This window comes from Asparagus officinalis, chromosome 3 (genome assembly GCF_001876935.1).
Source record: "Asparagus officinalis chromosome 3, Aspof.V1, whole genome shotgun sequence".
Taxonomy (NCBI): Eukaryota; Viridiplantae; Streptophyta; class Magnoliopsida; order Asparagales; family Asparagaceae; genus Asparagus; species Asparagus officinalis.
The window spans coordinates 95,557,574-95,578,705 of record NC_033796.1 but is presented as its reverse complement, the minus strand read 5'-3'; the positions used below and the strand labels follow the sequence as shown (position 1 = coordinate 95,578,705).

The 21,132-nt window shown below is 33.6% G+C and overlaps 1 protein-coding gene across 1 annotated transcript in view; it reads right to left on the bottom strand.

Moving 5' to 3' along the window:
• Positions 1–21,132, bottom strand: part of LOC109834491 (DNA topoisomerase 1-like) — an 81,738-nt gene that overhangs the window by 39,298 nt on the left and 21,308 nt on the right. The window contains 4 exon segments of the mRNA XM_020402525.1: positions 2,289–2,381; positions 6,596–6,696; positions 19,496–19,605; positions 20,689–20,735. Of these exon segments, the coding sequence (XP_020258114.1) occupies positions 2,289–2,381; positions 6,596–6,696; positions 19,496–19,605; positions 20,689–20,735 (351 nt within the window).

Genomic DNA, 21,132 nt, shown 5'->3' with positions numbered 1-21,132 from the left:
AACTTCAGGCGGCGACAACAACAGCAACTTCAGGCGGCGACAACGACAACAGCAACTGTAGCAGCAGTAGATAGCGGCGACTGTAACAGCATGATAAATATATGTTAAAAAATTGTTGGTCTCCCCATCTCTCTATCTCACATGTTTATTTGCATTTTTCTTAGTATATCCTCTATCTTTTATGAATTATATACATTTTTATGTATGAAAAATAATAAATATATGTTAAAAAAATATATATATCTTCTATCTTTTATGAATTATATACATTTTTATGTATGAAAAATAATAAATATATGTTAAAAATTCAAAAACGCATAATTCTACATAATCCGATTAATCGGCACATAATCTGATTAATCGTGGCTCACTCTCGAACCGCACGGATAATAAAACCGTGTTTTTGAACATTGGTGATTTTTACTTACAGGTGGGCTTGTGGCTCTCATTGAGAAAAATAGTGCAACGTGACACCATTTTGCTCAATGAATATTGATTATTATTATAATTTTAATTTTGAGTAGCCCTCCCCACAATCCCTGTATATTTGACAAGAAATATCATTATCATCTTCTATCCTACATTCTCTATGAAAAACTCATTTTCTTGCAAGAAACACTTTTTGAAAACACCTTCTATAACACCTTTCTTGACTTTATACTTTGTATTACATCAATCATTAATGGACAACAAATTTTCCTCTCCTATTTTGTTTCTTCAAAAGCAAAGTCCAAGAACCGAGCAAAAAAACCTATAAATTCTTTGCTTTTATCTGGTTTTCAATGCAAGATCCATCCATGTTATATGATGGATCAAATGTCGAAAGAGTGCCTAAATATTTAGAAGAAAGGCTTTAAGCAAATTATGTTCAACATCTATCCTTGTTGTTTCAGTTTTGTGTGTAAGTGTTTCAAATGTTTAGACCGGTTTCATCATAATGTCAAAGGGGTTTATGTCCAACTTTAGTTTTCCATATTATTATGAAAATAATTTATTAAAAAAGAAAACTTGATGATTGAAGTGATAATAGAAACTGATGGGCTCAACATTATAAAGGAAACACGGGTAATTCACTATGTTTTAGTCCATCGTAGTTCAGTTAGAGAACTGTGGTTAGTTGCCACCTTTTTGTGGTGTTTGAATATTTGGTAAGATGGTTTGGGAGAGTGCTGGTGTTTGCCAAGATGAAAAGGGCTAAATGGCTTAAGTCTTAATTTTTCAACAAATATCCTTGCACTTTTTCAAATTTTTACAAGTTCTAACGAAACTAGCCAGAGTAGTTAGACTTTTTGTATTCATGAAAAGATCTAAATGTTCTCTAGACTATGCATATCTATTATATAACATGAGTTAAACAAATGATATATTTAAGCATTTAAAAACTAAAACAAAATAGAAATATTAATTCACAATCACCTTTGATGAACATCAATATCCACACGCCTAACATCTTCTAAAATTAACAAATGTTCATGAGAGAGGCACTCAGTTGTTTAAATTTTACAAACTATTTCCATAATCTGAATATCAGTAGTATGAATTGTCTTTAACCAACTAATTTATGCAAATTAGTAAATCCCATTTTAAACTGCTTAACTCTTTTTCAATTTGAGATATTTAATCTCGTCTAGCCAAAAAACTGTGCAGCAACATGAACCTAGGCTAAAGCCCTTAACCTGCCGCTTAATTCATTTTTATGTAGATAATTAAAATATCCGATCAAGTTCAATGGAGAAGATTTATCATTCGAATGGCTAACACTTAATCTGATAGGAATATAATCCAGTTCTCTTATGTTTGTTTGCAAATTATGCATTCTCTAACATCACAAAAGTACCATCAAAGTCTGAAACATAAACTAGAAACAGATAAGGAAAAAATGACTATGAGGTGACAATGCATTTTGTTAAATGAGCTAGCAAAAGATGTATTTTCACATCAGATCAGGTGGATTTCACACTCCTATCTTTTTGTACCTCATTTTGCTAAATGAGATGGCAGATCATTCTTACTTAGCATCGCCAAATATAAACAATTTTCTAAACTAATATAAGCAGATCTTTTGAATGACATGCGATACTATTGTTATAATCAACTACTAAGTAACAAAATAATAATAATAATCTCACAGAAACATGAATGGCATGCAAATAGGAACTGTTGGAAAAGAAGCTTGCACGTATAAATAACTATATACAGACATAAGCAAAGAAGACATTGTGCAAGAACATCTTAGGCGGTTTCTACTAATCATGCAAGTGCATGCATATAGAGCATAAAAGACAAACCTTATAGACTTCTCGATATCCAGGAAATGCAATTCTAGATGCTACTGACCGAAAAGCCATGTCTCCTTCCATATTCCCGATATCAACTTGAATCTAAACAAAGATATAGTTACAAAATTGTAGAAGTATAAAATATGAATATGAAATGTGAGTATTATAGCATACACGGTCAAAAAGTTCCCAACCATGATTCAGTCATAATCATATCTAAGCAATGATGAGTAAACCTGCCCAAATAGACATATATACAAATCATAAAGGAAAGCATCATAGAACTAAGGCACAGTTAGTGGTTCCAATCAAGAAATAAGAGCAAACAGACTTTTTCCCAATGCTAGTGTAAGAGGAATTTTGTGAGTATCAGATTATTCCAATTCAAGAAAGCATCATAGAATTAAAGCACTGTTAATGGTTCAAATCAAGAAATAAGAAGCTGAAAGCATAATTTCCTGCAAGTGTCGCTTAATTTCTATATCATGCTACAGTTTTTTCCAATGCAAGGGTAAGCATGGTCGGATAGGTGTAATGGTTGTCTGTGTGGATCTAGGTATCATTCGTGTTGTCTGCACGGAATAGTGGCTGTGGGTAGTTGGTGCGTTTCTTCATTGGAATAGCGGGAGAGTGGTTTGGTACTTTAGAAACCTTTAAAGATGACACTGTAGCACATCAAAATTCGAAAATAAAATGGGAGAATAAAAACAACTACACCAATATTAAGTAATGTAGCCAACCTATTCAATAAAATGTAATAAATCCATGAGAGAAATGGAAAGTGTAGAGCTAGTAAAACAGTATGAGAGACAAGAAGGACAACTCTCATTTTATATTACTTCTACTTTGAAAATGTCGTGCATGGTCGTGTAACAGATAAAATTTGTTGACATGATAATGCTGAACAACCTATACCAATATTAAGTAAACAGCATCAGAAAATCATTATACAAACACGATCTATTTCATATACAAATGACAAGTAATAAAGCTGCAAATGAGACGAGAGAAGGAAAAGGAGAAGGAAGAAACACTTTTCGGTTTAGGTGGATGCAGCAAGTTATGTAAAAACCAACAAGAGGAGTACATGGACACAAATTCCTTATAATGAGAAAGAAAGGACTATGCTAATGTTCAATATCCATTACGCAATCCTCCAAATGTGTGTCAATGTATGGGGAAGGTACAAGATCTAAATGTGCTTGTGAAAATCAGAATCTCCAATGGTCGATCCCCTGACTATAATTCAGGAGAAGTCATCCAATCTGAAGGAAAAAAAAACATTTTCCTTGATAGCCCTATGGCTGTCACCCAAGAGAACACAGCAGAACAAGAAACTTCAGTTAAATGTAGTCAACAACAGCGCCAGGAGAGTTTACCATCTATGTATTGCATTCAATAGAGAGATGGTAAAGATGCAATACATAGATGGTAAAGATCACATGGAACCATAAGAAGGCTTGCAATGGAGGTCGTAAATGAAGATATAGACATTGATTTGTAAGATTCTTTTAATAGCTTCTAGCCCTGGAATAAGGAGCAGGTGCTAAAGAAGGATGCCAATTCCAGGGACTATTTGGTTAAGATTTTCATGAGACTTCTTTGACCCCTCAAAAAACCATGATTCTGGTTGCTTAGAAGAGTTGCCAAGAGGAATATCTTGTTTAATCATCATCCGTCAACTGATTCAATAACTAAACCAAATAATCGTATAGGCCTAAGCAAACACTATGACCTGATATATATACACACACAGCATGCACTCCATATAGTGTGGAGTCAAAAATGAGAATACATTGGAGACTGCCAGCATTTAAACAAGCTAAAGCGATTCATGAACGAGAAGAATGAATGTCACCCAAACATCAGGTACATTAATTGGTAAGGTTACAGAAAGCGCTAGGCGGCCTATGCATTGGACCCGACGCCTAAAGCCTAGGCGCCTAGGCGGGGCTAGGTGGTTTTCCTTTTTATTAGTATTAATTACAATGATTGATAGTAAATGCTAATGTTATAGAAAGCTTAGCTGTCGGACTTACGTCTAGGCGGAATTCTTTCTTCGTTTAAGCGGTGTTTAAGGTTTTGCTAAAGGTCGGAGGAGGTAGAGGTGTTCATAGTTGGAGGCTGGAGTAGTTTAGAGGAGGTTAGAGGACATGCAAGATGCAACGAAAGAAATCACGATCAATGCCTAAATTGTGCAGTCTATGTAGACAAACCACGCTCCTTAAGCCCTATGAAAACCTAGGTGGGCAGCCTAGTTACCGCCTAGGCTCTAGAAGTTAGGCAGGCGGTCCAGGTATCACCTAGGCCTAGACATACGCTTAGGCGAGCTAGACCGACTAGGCAAGTGCTTTTTAAAACATTGATTATTGGCGAAGATTTGCAGCTGATATTATGTCAATGAGTACTGTAGCATAATTAAATAATGGCGGATGACCTTTGACTCGTTTTGTTCTAGTCCTTTTTGCTAGACTAACACCAGACGTAGGAAACATCAAAGCTTTTGCTAGACAAAAATAGATGAAGCATCTCTTCAAAATCGACTTGGTGCCTTCACTAAACTGACATAATTACTAAACTAAACATACACATCTATAATACTTGATTCTCAAAATAAACTGCCTTACTACCTCTCTCTTATCTTCCAATATGAATACTGCTAGTATCCTCTCTCTCTTTCAATTGCCTTCCTAAGAATGTTGAACAAAGAGATAAATTATTGTCAAATGACTATGAAGGTTTAAAAAAGATATGCTAAGAAGAGCTGTTAACAAACGTTAAGGTTTTATATATCGATTATCGGGTATTTATCGCACGATCAAAATCCATATCATATAGCAGATATCAGGGATATATCAGGGATAAGTAGTATTTATAGGAGTGATATTACCGGATGGTGATATACATAATATAATATTCTAAAATATAATCTAACCATACTTAATGAAATATAAACATACTAAAATGTAAATAATTATGTTTATCATCACTAACCAATAGTAGAAACTCAGGTCGGGTCGCGTTTAAAATGCATTGAATAGATGCTCGTTGCCCTAAATCAAAACTAAAACCAAAGACCGATAATTCTGATTTTTGGGCCGACAATATCGACCGATAACTTACTTTATCGCCATATTATCAACAATAAACATCCAAAAACGATACTGATTTAAAATCAAACTTATCATAGTGGAAGGCCCCCAAAACCGATAAATCGCCGATAAAATTGGGTTATAAGCCAATATTTAAACACTAACAAACAACAATGATGATATCATCGTTCCATAATGTGAAATACAAAAGATGGATCACGGGATCCTACATGTTCTAGTAAAGTGTCAAGAGAGCCCCGACCTCGGTTAAACTTTTGATTCAAGAGATGCAGCATAGTCTCAAGAAATAGTGAAGGACAGATCTAGTCATCAAGACATAAAAGAAGAGAATAACTGTTTGCCCCATAAAGGTTCATGTACTTGAACATAACAAATATTTTGGTCTTTTTCATAGACATAAAATAGTGCTCATGTTGTACTAAATGGATGTTATTTGAACTATTTTGCTTCCAAGAAGTTAAAAGTTAAAATTTTGGATCGGATGCTACAAGAGTCTGTTAAGAAATGTTGTTAGTTTATTTCTATACAAACTAAGGTAAGGATAAATAGTATCACATGTGATTTGGACCAAGGCAAGGGATCCAATCCGGAAAGGATTGAATCTCAAGAGTAAGGACTTCGGTAACTATTCTGATATGATCGGGATTTAAACGGGTTTCAAACGGCATCGTGAAAACTTGTTGTCGCTATGCTGGAGAGGAATCGTCACTGAATTGAGTGGTTGTCTTATATCACTCACGTGACTAATCAAGGAGGTTGGGAGATTACCGAGGATGAGACAGCACATAACGGAGTCATCAGAGCTCTATGGATAGTCGGGATGGCTCGTCGGAGGAATGATTGGTATAGAAAAGGTCTTGTTGGAGTTGGTTGGCGGAGACGGGAGACCGATCGGAGCGGTTAGGAGCTCGAGCGGTAGCAATTGAACTCACCAGAGGCCGTTGAAGATGAGCAGGTGACGGGAATCGTAGCAAGGTCAAAAGTGTGCAGAGTATAACTTATTTACTTGTAACCATGTCAGATTTTGATGCACATCCTGAAGCAAAATACATGTACCTAGCCTAAATGTATATAGAAAGAACAACTTCACAACAACAAGAAAATCGAGATAAAAAACCTCATTAAGCATAATGGACATTTGGAAATATATCTTTGGAGATCTAACCAAAATACAGGGTGAAAGAAAGAAAGTAATCTACAGACCGTATTAATTGTGGCTGGTTCCATTTGACATGCCATCGTTCTTGTCCATATAAGGGTATAGAGCTTTAGAGAATCATCATCAAGTAGTCCCATAAATATTTCTGTGCGAGTAAAAAGTGAGAACAGTATGAAATCAAAATACTAGCAGCCTGAACTAAAATTGAACAACTATATTGCATAAAATCATATATCAAATAAAAAAGGTACTTTTTTGGTTGGTGATACTTACTCAGTCTTAGATTTCTTGAATTTTATGTCAGTATCACCATTTTACCATCCAAAAGAAGTCATGCCCTTTCCACAAAATTCTTTATCTATGTAGGTTATAACACTAGATAAATGGAGGACTAGGTGACACGAAGTTTTTCCCTTAATTGTAGCATTCTTTGCTTTCTTTGTTTTTCTTTTTTTTTTCTCTTCTGGTACTTGCTTAGCCTTAGTTTTCCTTAATTTTTGCCATCATATCATTTTTTACCATCTAAACAAGAAGTCATCTCCTTCCCTCAAAATTCTTCATGTATGTAGGTTATGTCAAAAGTTAAATGGAAGACTAGGTCACATGAAGGTTTTCAAAAGTTAAATGGATGACTAGGTCACATGAAGGTTTTAAAAGTTGAATGGAAGTCTAGGTCACATGAAGGTTTTCCCTCGACTGCGGCATCCTTTGCTTTCTGACCTTTTTTTTTCTTTTGTTTCTGTGTGCAAACTAAAGTACATTGGAGAATATGCACAAAACAAAGAGAATCAAACACATGTTTTTGAGCGCCAAGAGAGAAACTTTTTTAACTCTGCAAAATACAAGATTGGTTGCATCAAAAGAAGATCACAGATTGCACAAACCAATCATCAGTGGTTCCCCCTTTCTGTTTATGCACTCACGTTTTTAGTTCATTCAAAGTGGCCCACACAAAGGTAAAAGACAAAGCTTCAATAACAGATACTATCCTGTATCACATCAAGCAGAAGTTGAGTCAAAATGGAGGAAGAGATGCCACTTGATAGGCATTCTTTTCAGCAAAGAAAGTATTACTTTCTTTGGATCTTTGAATGCCTATCACATGAATCAGATACATTTAGACATAATTTTTGAAGGCTAAAAATTAAGCCATACCGTAATCTGAGATACATTTAGTCATTTTCCCTAGCATATATGTCGGTCACGTGGGACGCTATAACAAACCGTAACCGGGTTCAATCGTCTCGAATTCAAAGTGGAACACCGCCCAATTCACTAACTTCAGCGATGCATTTTAGATTCAACCAAGTTAAAATTTTGAAAAAACAAATAATTCTTTTGCAAAAGAATAAACAAAAGACAAAAAACTAAGCAAATAAAGTATGCGTATCTTAATTGCAACATGATTTTCAATGTTCTTTTACAGTTTCTGATATCAACTACGATATTTGTTAAATATGATTCTTGTGAAACCTTTGATCCCTACATTTAAGAACCGAACCTCAAACGTCCTATGTTCCCTAGCCTACCGAATAAGCCTACTCCCCTCGTACCCGATTCCTAATGAGTGGCATACCACGCTACCATTCCTGTCTCATGAACCGGAACTAACCAGGTTCCATGCAATTATGTTCTCGGGTTATTATGCCAAATTCCGCCATTAGCATGATCAAACTATGTATATAAAGTTAGGATATTTGAAGTCCGAGGAGATATCCATGAGAACCCTCACCTTTGTGTTCATCATTGGGAGTTCTCTTTATAAATGAGTTATTGAGACATGATTATCTTATTTGATGTGGTGAACATCCAGAGTTGTTTTATTATCTTCTGTGTCATTATTCTCTAAATTGGGTATTTCATTAGAACATAATTAACAAAGATAAAATACATGTGTAAAAGATATTTGCTTTGGCAGTGCACACTCCACTAATCCTGTATTTTAAGTGTATCATTATTTAAATGTTTACTTTATTAGGTCTGCTCGGTTATAGAGACTACTCTGGCATATCCATATATCTCCATAATGTAAGTTAATAATCTATTTTATAATGAAGTATATATTAGTTATCACTCTACTCTGATAGGTCTACTCAATTATTGAGACTACCTGCTAGATATCAGTGTTATATAACTTCTGCTTTATCTACATTCCAATAGGAGATGATTTTTATCTGCTACAAATCTTCTCAGTAAAAATTACGCTCCACAGAAACGGGAAAACAAGCCTTGGTAACAACACACTTAACACTAAAATTCAGTGAATGGACGACTACTCCTTTGCTCCATGTTATTGACGCGTTACTAGGTCATCATGGTTGAACAAACATGGCATAATATCATTTTTTGCTACACCTATGCTTCATATATAAATCTCTGAAAGGTGAAGTCAAGAGGGTATTTGCGGACTCTCAAACCTTTCGTTGTTGTTCAAGCCTTCTACGCCGATGCTCTGTTCTATTGGGATAAAGATGAAGTTAAAGGGAAGAGTTATTTTCAAGAAAAATAGAAATTTAAAGAGATCACATCTTTCTATTCAGGAAAAGGCAAGGGTTAACTGCTCGCAAAATGTCTATTATCATATCCCTTGAGATCAAAGAAAAACAGTGGATCTAATTTTCCGGATCATTGAGAAGAAAAATCTCAACAAATATGAACCACTGAAGTGGGGTCAAAAGAGAAGTTATCACCAAGCACCACTTCTCAAGACTTTTGTTCGGACCACATCAACCAAGTCAGATGATGCGAACTCTTGTTTGCCTTTCCGATGTACAATCCTAAAGCAGTCGACATGATGACTAGGATGCACTATGACACAGCTTCATTTGTTTAGACCACTTTTAGTTCACGGTCCTCAGATGATACAGCTATTAAAGGGCATCAAACATAGATCTGTCCACCTATCAACTGCTCCTATGGCAAGGACTAGCATCTTACACCTTGCATTCAAGCTTATCTTACCATCTTTCTCTTTTCTTTCTTCTATTCTTCTGCCTAGTGTATATATTCTTTTCTCGTACTACAAACTATATCTAGATATGGTCCAATAGAACTGTATGGCGCGGCTCATGCTTGTCTTTTGTAATCAGATTGGATACCTTCTAAACTTATAAATAAATAAATTTTACTGGTAGAAACAGCCAACAACACTCGTATTAATACAGAAGAACACTCAATCTTACAACACTCTTAGTATTTTATTCTCACTCACAAAAGCTTACTTCAAAACTTATAGACTCTTTCAAACTTAACTCCTATATATAAGCTTTCTCGGTTACCTTCTCAAGCCTTCGAGTTCCTTCGATAATGACGTTTTGACAACGACCCTTTGCATAAACGAGAAAGTTGGATGCATTATCGCACTAATTAGGAAACATTGGGACCCACAACATATACACTAATTAGGAGACATTGGGACCCACATCATTAACTCTCTTTCTAAGAGTATGACTTTTCTTTCATATGCTTTTTTAAAGGCTACTTTATAAAGTGGCTTTATAGATTCTAGACGGCTCCCCGAGACTCAATCTAGAATTTTTATCTGCTTAGGAAGCTGGGTTTTTTTCCTTTAAGGTCTGATATATTTTGGTCAAAGATTTCAGCCCAAATCTCATCCGGATCTTGTGCGTCGGGTAATGGAGTAACATTGAGACCCACAACATATATACTAATTAGGAGACATTAGGACCCATATCATTAACTCTCTTTCTAAGAGTATTGACTTTTCTTTCATATGTTTTTTTAAAAGCTACTTTATAAAGTGGCTTTATAGATTCTAGACGGCTCCCCGAGGCTCAATCTAGAATTTTTATCTGCTTAGGAAGCTGGGTTTTGGGCCGAAATCTTTAATACTCCATTAACCGACGCACAAGATCCGGATGAGATTTGGGCTGAAATCTTTGACCAAAATATATCAGACCTTAAAAGAAAAAACCCAGCTTCCTAAGCAGATAAAAATTCTAGATTGAGCCTCAGGGAGCCGTCTAGAATCTATAAAGCCACTTTATAAAGTAGCTTTTAAAAAAGCATATGAAAGAAAAATCATACTCTTAGAAAAAAAGTTAACGATGTGGGTCCCAATGTCTCCTAATTAGTATATATGTTGTGGGTCTTAATGTTTCCTAATTAGTGTGATAATGCATCCAACTTTCTCGTTTATGCAAAGGGCCGTTGTCAAAACGTCATTATCGAAGGAACTCGAAGGCTTGAGAAGGCAACCGAGAAAGCTTATATATAGGAGTTAAGTTTGAAAGAATCAGTAAGTTTTGAAGTAAGCTTTTGTGAGTGAGAATAAAATACTAAGAGTGTTATAAGATTGAGTGTTCTTCTGTATTAATACGAGTGTTGTAAGTGTGCTTGTAAAATATTGAAGATCTTATTAAAGATATAGTTTTGAGAATCGGTAAGCGTACTCTGTAAGTATTTATTTTCTATTTTTTACCGCATTTTATTTTCCGTTTTTTACCGCTTTCTAATTTCTGGTATCAGAGCCATGTTTAACTATTTTATGTCTGCTTAAATTTGATCTTACAGATTATCTTTTGATTGTTTACTTGTAAGAATGTAGAATTTTTATATGTTCTTTTCATTCTCTGTTTAAGAACCTAGTTTGCATGCTTATGGGACGTCATCTAAGTCGCGCAGTATAAAGCCCGTTGTTATCGAGAAGGCTTTTAGAGTAGTGTAAGTTGTTGACAGACGTGTAAGCCTTTTACTAGGTTGTTTCAAAGAGAATAAAAAGAAAAATAGAAGTTCTTCATCCTTACTGGTTAAGTAGTTAAGAGATAAATCTGTAAGAAAAAAATTATGTCAGATATCATAGAAAGTAGTTCGGCTCGTAAATCCAGTTATACTGGAATGAAAAAAGTAAAAAATGCTCAGCTGACTGAATACAAAACTGACATAGGATCTTAATAAGTGGACAATACCTGATGTCCCTAATAGAAACATATATAAAAATGGTTTTTAAGGTTATAAATCTTTAATCAATATTAAAACCCTAGAAAGGACTAGTACAGTCGATAGGGAAGAACAGACCATTCAATTGCTAGGAGAAGCAGATGTAAATCCATATATGGATAAGTATAAATACATACATGTAGGTCTTATACAGATCGCTTTTCGACCATTGACTCTATCAGGGTTAAACGCATCGTTATTAGTCTGCCTTAGAGACTCAAGATGTTTGAACTGGACTCAATCTTTAATGGGTATTATGGAAACCAGTCTCTGCAATGGACCGGTGTATTTTAATGTTTATCCTAATTTAAGTCTATCTTTAACTGATCCGAATATACTCGAATCTATTAGTCTTAATATAAAGACTCATGGTTATAACTTTATTCCTGGATCCGAAACAATTGCTATCATATATAGAATCCATTATAAAGTTCTTAACACTTTAGCTCGTAAGGCTAAAAATCATTCTAAACCAGTAAAAACTGTTCTGATTGAATCTAATGCTTTATCTTCTAATGTTGCTATTAATAGACAGATAAAATGGGATGAAATAAATTTTCTAGAAAACTGGGTTATACCCAATGCTGTGGAACCATTGCCTATTATTAATCAAGATATTGATCAAATTGTACAAACTACAGATGGAGAAGTAGAAATAACATTTAATCCATCTAGATCTGTTAGAATATCTGACATGACAGTATCTGCCAGAAATTCATTATCTCAATCTGAATCTTATAGAACCAGTTATGTTCAAGGGATTAATATATCCGATAATAATATTCCTCATCCTTTATATAAGGATAAAGTTTCTCCTCCTTAATATTCCTCATCCTTTATATAAGGATAAAGTTTCTCCTCCTAATACGGAGATGAGTTTTCGAATGAAATAATGAATTTTGAAAATTATATAAGGATAAAGTTTCTCCTCCTAATACGGAGATGAGTTTTCGAATGAAATAATGAATTTTGAAAAGAAAAGTTTAGAAAGGAAAATTCTAAATAAAGAATTTTACCTTGAAAAACATCAAGATTTTCGAAAATTGTTTTTTAAAATTTTTTTGAAAAAAGACCAGTTAAACTGGGTAGACAAATATTATGTGGAACTTAAATTAAAACAAGAATTTAAGTTTTTATCCCATGGTTTTTAAAACGGTATATCTGTAGACAAGAAACTCAAATAAGAGTTTTGGAAGATCATTTAAAACAGTGAAAAACCACTACGGGTAAAATTATAAGGTCGGTTTATCCTCCAATTGACCCGTTACAACTAAAAGATATTCACCCCTCTACTATAGAGGCTGCAGCTTTTATAAAACCCAATGATCTTAATGAAGATCATATGAGAGAATTATGTAGAATCATTAAACAAAATAATTACACTAATATTCATCTTCAAATAATAGGAGATCAACTTATAAGAATTGAAGATGCTTTAGAAAAATTATTAACTAAAATTAATGATGTTATAAGGAGATCAACTTATAAGAATTGAAGATGCTTTAGAAAAATTATTAACTAAAATTAATGATGTTATACCGTCATTAAGGCTATTAGAAAAATCAAGATGCTTTAGAAAAATTATTAACTAAAATTAATGATGTTATACCGTCATTAAGGCTATTAGAAAAATCAAAAAGTTCTTCTAAAAAATTAGAACAAACCAATATTAAACCTCCAGTTGAAATTTCAGGGTTTAAAAGAGATAGTGAAATAACACATGAAATCATAGATATTCTAGCTAATAAATTAACTCATGCTAGAATTCATACGCTTAATGAAGCATCACCTTCTTTGGATATATCTGAAGAAGATAGTTCATCTGATAAATCAGATAGTTCTGGAGATATACCTCCAATTGAATTACTGGCTGTGGAGAATAACTTTATAGAAATAAATAAAATAAAAAATTATCCAAAGAAAAGACTGGAAAGGTACTATTATAAACAACCTACTCCAGCAGATGTATTATTTGAAGAAAATGATGCCTTTCTACAGGCAGATTATAATGGTAGACATATCTACGAATGGAATATAGATGGGTTATCCGACACCCAAGTTAATGCCACTATACATCGAATGCTGATGTATGGCACTATATGTAAACAAAATGATAATAATGAAAAAAATATAGCCTTATTTATAACATGTGGCATTATTGGCATCCTTAAAGGATGGTGGGATAATTATCTCTCTACTGATGCTCGTAATGAAATTCTTGGAGCAACAAAAATTGACAATGGAATACAGCGAAAAGATGCTGCATATACTTCAATGCTATCTATAGCTCACCATTTTATTGGTGCTTATCTTGATGAAGGTGAAAGAATAAGGACACTATTACAAAATTTTCGTTGTCCATCTTTGATCCATTATAGATGGTATAAAGATACTTATTTAAGCAGAGTTATGTCTCTAAGTAATGCTAATAGCTCACATTGGAAAGCTAAATTCATAGATGGCCTACCCACATTATTTGTTGAAAGAGTTCGGAATAAAATTCGAGCTGAATATGGGGGATATATTCCCTACGACAATCTATCATATGGATATTTATCAAACGCCTGTATTAAAAAAGGATTAGCTTTATGCAATGACTTAAAGCTTAAAAATCAATTGAAGGCTCAAAGACTTACCAAACGCAAAGAATTGGGTGAATTCTGTGAACAATTCGCTTATAATCAACCTTATAAGGCTGACAAAGAAGTTATTCCTAATAAAGGAAAAAAGAAAAAATTCTTTAAAAGGAAAAAGAAAAAATTCTTTAGAGAAAAAGAAAAAAAAAGCCAGATAGGGCTAAAAAGAAAGTGAAAAAAAGAGAAAAATAAAATTCATTGTTATAAATGTGGCCGTATTGGGCATTATGCCAATAAATGTTATACAACGAAAAAGATTGACGAAATACAAGACGAAGGTCTTAAAAAAATGTTATACAACATTCTAATTAACAGTGATACTGAAGATGAATCATATTCATCATCAACCTCAGAATCTGAGGAAAAAGAAAATTGTAAATGTGTAATTAATAATTGTAATAAAGAGGCTGAATATTGGAAAGTCATAGTTCAAATGAATGGACTATCAATTAATATGATTAAATCAAACAGTGAATTATTATAAAAAAATTTATCAGAAGATATATCTCCTGAATTAAAAGAAGAATTATTAAAAAAAATTGTCAATAAAGACAAAAATCCAAACATTGATAATGTATATAGATTTTCTGAAGTTCAAAAAAAAAGGCAAAATATTGCCCAAACTTCTAATGAAATATCTTTATCATCTCTTAATAAAGAGATACAAAACTTGAAAAAAGAAGTCAAAGAATTAAAACAAGAGAATAAATATATTCTCTCAAGAATAGATGATACTGAAACATCTAATACTCTAGTTCAACATAGTGAACACAGTGATAATGATATTGATAATAATGCACTGTTGCAAATATTGCAACAAGTAACCTCTCAAAAATGGTATATAAATGTTACCTTAGTAATAGCTGATCAAATGTATATATCAGATCTTATAGCTCTGGTTGATAGTGGTGCAGATCTAAACTGCATAAACGAAGGAATAATTCCTTTCAAATTCTTTAAAAAAAACTACTCAGACCTTAAGTAGTGCTAATGGTAACCAATTAGAGGTAAAATATATATTACCACAAGCACATATATGTATACAAGGGACTTGTATACCAACTCCCTGTATATTAGTCAAAAATTTATCCCAACATATTATTTTAGGAACTCCATTTTTACATACTATTATGCCTATTAGTCAAATTGACACTAATGGTATTCGCGCTCATTTTGAGGATAAAGAAATTATATTAGAATTCATCACAGATCCTCAAACTAGAATGCTGAATAAAGTCAAAAATATAATCTTAAAAGAAAATCAAATTAATTTTCTTAAAGAAGTAGTATTTGTTCAAGTTGAAGAACAAATAAAAAAGCATAAAGTCTTAATAAGTCAAATTGAAAATAAATTTAAACTCACTGTATGCAGTGATGTTCCAAATGTATTTTGGAATAGAAAACAATATATTGTTTCTTTACTCTATATAGAGGGATTCAACGAGAAAAATATTCCTACTAAATCTCGTCCATGCCAAATGAATCAAGAATACCTTGTTTTATGTAAAAAAGAAATACAAACTCTTATAGAGAAAAAACTAATAAGGAAATCATATTCTCCTTGGAGTTGTACTGCATTCTATGTTAACAATGCAGCTGAAAGAGAGAGGAGTTCCTCGTTTAGTTATCAACTACAAACCTCTAAATAATGTCCTTAAATGGATTAGATATCCAATTCCTAATAAAATGGATTTGTTAAATCGCATTACTAATGCAAAAATCTTTTTAAAATTTGATTTAAAATCAGGCTATTGGCAGATTCAAATAGAAGAAAAAGATAAATATAAAACTGCCTTAGTTGTCCCATTTGGACATTATGAATGGAATGTTATGCCATTTGGGCTTAAAAATGCCCCTTCTGAATTTCAAAATATTATGAATGACATATTTATTCCTTATATGGATTTTATATTGTCATATATAGATGACATTCTGATATTTTCTCATAGTTTCGATCAACATGTTAAGCATTTAGAAATTTTTAGAAACTTAGCTATTAAAAATGGGTTAGCTATATCTGCCTCCAAAATAAAATTATTTCAAACTCAGATTAGATTTCTGTGTCACAATATAGAAAAAGAAACTACTATTCCTATTGACATGAGTATAGAATTTGCTTCTAAATTTCCTGATAAAATAACTGACACTAAACAGTTACAGAGTTTTTTAGGTGCATTAAACTATGTAGCAGATTATTATAAAAATTTAGCACAAGACACAGTCCTTTTATATGATAGGCTTAAAAAGAATGCTAAGCCTTGGACTAAGCAACATACTGCTGCTGTAAAAAGAATTAAACGAAAGGTTAAATGCTTACCTTGCATTCATCTTGCAAATATTCACTGGTTCAAAATAGTTGAAACAGATGCATCTAATATTGGTTATGGTGGCATATTAAAACAAGTTGATCCCCAAACCAATAAAGAATAGTTAGTTCGTTTTACCTCTGGTAAATGGGATAAAGCTCAATTTAATTATTCCACAATTAAAAAGGAAATGCTTTCAATTATTAAGTGCTTTTCTAAATTTCGAGATGATATCTTAAATCAAGAATTCGTACTAAGAATTGATTACAGTTCTGCTAAAAGTATTATTGAAAAAGATGTGAAAAACTTAGTTTCTAAACAAATATTTGCCAGATGACAAGCTGAATTAGCCATGTATCAATTTAAAATTGAGTATATTAAAGAAGATTATAATCATCTTCCTGATTTTTTAACTCGTAAATTCTTACAGGGTACAAATGAGACGGAGTAATCCCTCCTTTTCAGGGAGGGGGAGAGGAGGCTCAAGCCCAACTTTCAGTTCAGGCCTTATAGTCGAAACTAGTTCAGAAAGAAGTTATACTCCATCTCAGCCGAGTTCATGGCGTACTATTTCAAAGAAACATAATTCTTCGCATCCATCTCAAGCCTTTTATAAAGGCATAAATGATCTTATTGCACAAGAACAAACTCCTGAACCCTTTACTTCTATAGTAAAGCAAGAGACAGAATGGATTGAAAAACCTCAGTCTGATATTGTTCTGTATCGAGAACAAGAGGTTGTTCCCTTAATGAATGATCCAGAAAAATTAAGGCAGAGATATCTGCAGGATACATATTATCCAACTTTATCTTTAAAACCAAGAGCCTGGATGAAGACTCTATTGATGCAAAAGGGCATGGAAATTACGTATTTTTGGACAACAGATAATCATAATGTCCCTCCAAGCTACAGTAAATGCATTCAGGAATTTATACTTCCTAAAAATTGGGCACTAAATCCTAATCAGGAGCTACCACTTGTCAGAGTTCAAAATACAAAAGAAGTTTATAACTTCAATTATTAGGACTATAAACAGACCTTTAATGAGATATTCTTATATCAGAATCCCAAACAGAAGCACACTTGGATTATAAAAATTTATCCTGAAACTCTTCAAAAGGGCGTTCCTACTTGGTTCTATAAATAGTGGAAAACGTATGGTATTGAAATTGGTATTATTCCAGAACCCTTAATGAAGTTATACTCTTCTTGGGTAGATTCTCATCCTATCCTTGCACGAATGGACGAAAGCCAGCTTATAGATGACATGTGTTTAATACACTTCTTTGCTGTTGAGATCCCATGGATCTGGAATTGGTCTATTATTTGTGATTGGACCCTTTCTCATATGCCTGTTCTGAGAAGAAAATATTACTGCAGATGGTGGAACGGAATGTGCCTTGATACTAAGGTAAAGCAACTTGAAGAAATTATACAGAAAAATACTTCTGTTCAAGAGTCTCATATTACTCAAGAAATTAAAAAGGATAATCCAATGATGAAAGTTGCTAAAATGATGCGACGAAAATATCCTCAAAGCTCTAAATCTGAAATTAAGCAAAAATGTTTAGAACATTTCAAAAGATAATTCTTTGAAGCTTTTGACATAAGTGAGATTCATAGTCATACTTCATCCATGGAAGAAGATACTCCATTACCCGACGCACAAGATCCGGATGAGATTTGGGCCGAAATCTTTGACCAAAATATATCAGACCTTAAAGGAAAAACCCAGCTTCCTAAGCAGATAAAAATTCTAGATTGAGTCTCGGGGAGCCGTCTAGAATCTATAAAGCCACTTTATAAAGTAGCCTTTAAAAAAGCATATGAAAGAAAAGTCATACTCTTAGAAAGAGAGTTAATGATGTGGGTCCCAATGTCTCATAATTAGTGTATATGTTGTGGGTCCTAATGTTTCCTAATTTGTGCGATAATGCATCCAACTTTCTCGTTTATGCAAAGGGTCGTTGTCAAAACGTCATTATCGAAGGAACTCGAAGGCTTGAGAAGGCAACCGAGAAAGCTTATATATAGGAGTTAAGTTTGAAAGAGTCTGTAAGTTTTGAAGTAAGTTTTTGTGAGTGAGAATAAAATACTAAGAGTGTTGTAAGATTGAGTGTTCTTCTGTATTAATACGAGTGTTGTAAGTGTGCTTGTAAAATATTGAAGATCTTAATAAAGATATAGTTTTGAGAATCGGCAAGCGTACTCTGTAAGTATTTATTTTCTGTTTTTTACCGCTTTTTATTTTCTGTTTTTTACTGCTTTATATATATATATATATATATATATGAGAATACGGGGCTAACAAAATCCAAAATAGAGTAATAAGAAACTTCTGACGCATTAAATTTATACATAAGATCCAAACTCATGAAAGTTGAGATAATTTAGTTGTCAGGGTCTTAATCTAGAGACCTATGTGCAACGAATAATCCAACATCTAGACCACCATCAATCCTCAAATTTGACCTCCAATAAGAAATTTTCTGTTTTGTGCACAAAAAAGGACTAAGAAGATTGAGATGATACTTGGCAGCCTCCAGAAACCATGCTAATTTTGAAAAACATTCTCAAACTTCGTATGGCACAGAATAGGAACCTAAATAAACCGCAAACGCAGATCAGATCATTGATCATTTCTCCCCTTCGCCTCTCATACATTATTCCCAACCCAATCAACCAGTCCTCTATCTCTAGTCTAAACACCATCTTAATCAATCAGAACCACTTGCCATGCTTAATTGTGGATACAAAAGGTGGGAACTTTGCAGTACTATTGGTCATTCTGATCACGTCACCTCTCCTCATGATAAGGATATGGCTAACCCTCTGCGTGAGAAAAGTAGGGGTTTTTTTATTTCTTTATAATTACCTTGTAGAGCTATTTTCTGTTGCAGAGTTTCTTTACGCATTAAATAATGTTTTCCTTCTGTTGTACTCTTTTTCCCCTTCACCGAACAATCTTAAAGCCTAGTAAATTATTGGTAAGCTCCAATCTCAAGAAAGTAAGCAAACTGGATTGCAGCTTCAGGAACTTACTCGGCAACCTCCTTATATCTGTGGGCCTTATTGCTTCATGCACTTCTTGATCATTCTTTACCTTCCTGAAGTATTTACGAATGCTTTTGGGTGCAAATCTCTCACCATACCTGTATACGAGAAACAAAACAATTTAAATTTATTTTAGAGAAAGAGAAAGTAACCATTTAGAAAATTATTGGAGTAGACATTTCCTGCTTGAACCTAAACTTGACTGTGGTCGACTTATTAATGTTGCCGATGAAAACAATATAATGTTTAGCTAGATCTGTTGGGGCAAATTGGAATCTAATCGGCGTCAGAGTAGATAGCAATATTGTCGTAAAGTTAAAATATAACAGCCCAAAAGAAGAACAATAAAAGCCTCATATAATTGAAAGGTAGTGCCTGCACATATAACTATTTCACAAGTCCATGGTTGGTGAAAAAGACTCACATGAATGACCACACCAGTCTGATTTCCAGCAAATTACAATACATGACTTTTAACTAATTTGAAGGAAAAGCCAGCATCTGGCAACCATCTGGCATCTTATATTTGTGAACTTTGTAGCTCTAAATCATGAATTTGCGTTTAATTATAGAAACAAAAAATCTAAATTCCAACTCAAGGGTCTTTTAAGGACGTAGCACGTAATTATATCAATAGAATAATTGAGATTCCAGATTCAAAACAGTATGATTTCAAATTTTGTAGAATCAAGAACTCAATTAAAAGAAAGAAAATTGATCAAATTTAATTTGAAACTCCATTATTCCCATCTTCAGACATATCAAATCCACCTGACTTCAGAAACCCTACAGATCTTAAGGACCGAAATTGAATCATATATGCTTTGAATTTTCATTCCAGCATATTCATATGCCTTCCAACTTTCAGGAGATGGATTGGATTGGGATAGACCAATGGTAAACGATTACTCACTGTAGCCCATATGGACTTAAGTAGATAGACGCTAAAACGATGAGCAGTTTTCATCAACCACATGCCTGAGCCTGCCTTAGCAAGATTAGCTCCGCACAGCAGTTAATGTGTAAGTAAGACCACTTACCCACCTTTCTTTAACAAAGGAATTGATATTATATGTACAAAATTTAAAGAAACAAAACAGGATATTATATATACATACAAAAGCGTGCGCGCACAACTCTACAAATTATCAGTTAATGTGTAAGTAAGACCAATTACCCACCTTTCTTTAACAAAGGAATTGATATTCTCTGCAGCCTCATCAGAAATCTAACAAAAAGGCAAAAAGTAAAACAAAACAATGAGTAGCGTAATAAAGAAAGAATAAAGCTTTCAAGTAAGTGCATGTTCTCATAACCAGGCCAAGTGCAATGGATATACAAAAAGTATTATGCGCTAGCACGTAGCTTAATCACTGATATAAAAGGCGGACTGGGTAGCCACCTTGTTTTGTTGTAGTTCGCCCCACCCCTTCCCAACTTAGGCGGTTATGCCTCTTAGGCTAGAACCTAGCTTTGATGAGTCAAAAGTACGGTAAATTCCACAAAACCCTCTAAACTTTAGGGCTTTCCTACAAACGCCCCTGAACTTGTTTTTTTCCCGCCAAACCCCTGAACTTTAGGGTGTCAAACAAAACCCACCTAAACTTTAAACCTTTTCCATAGGA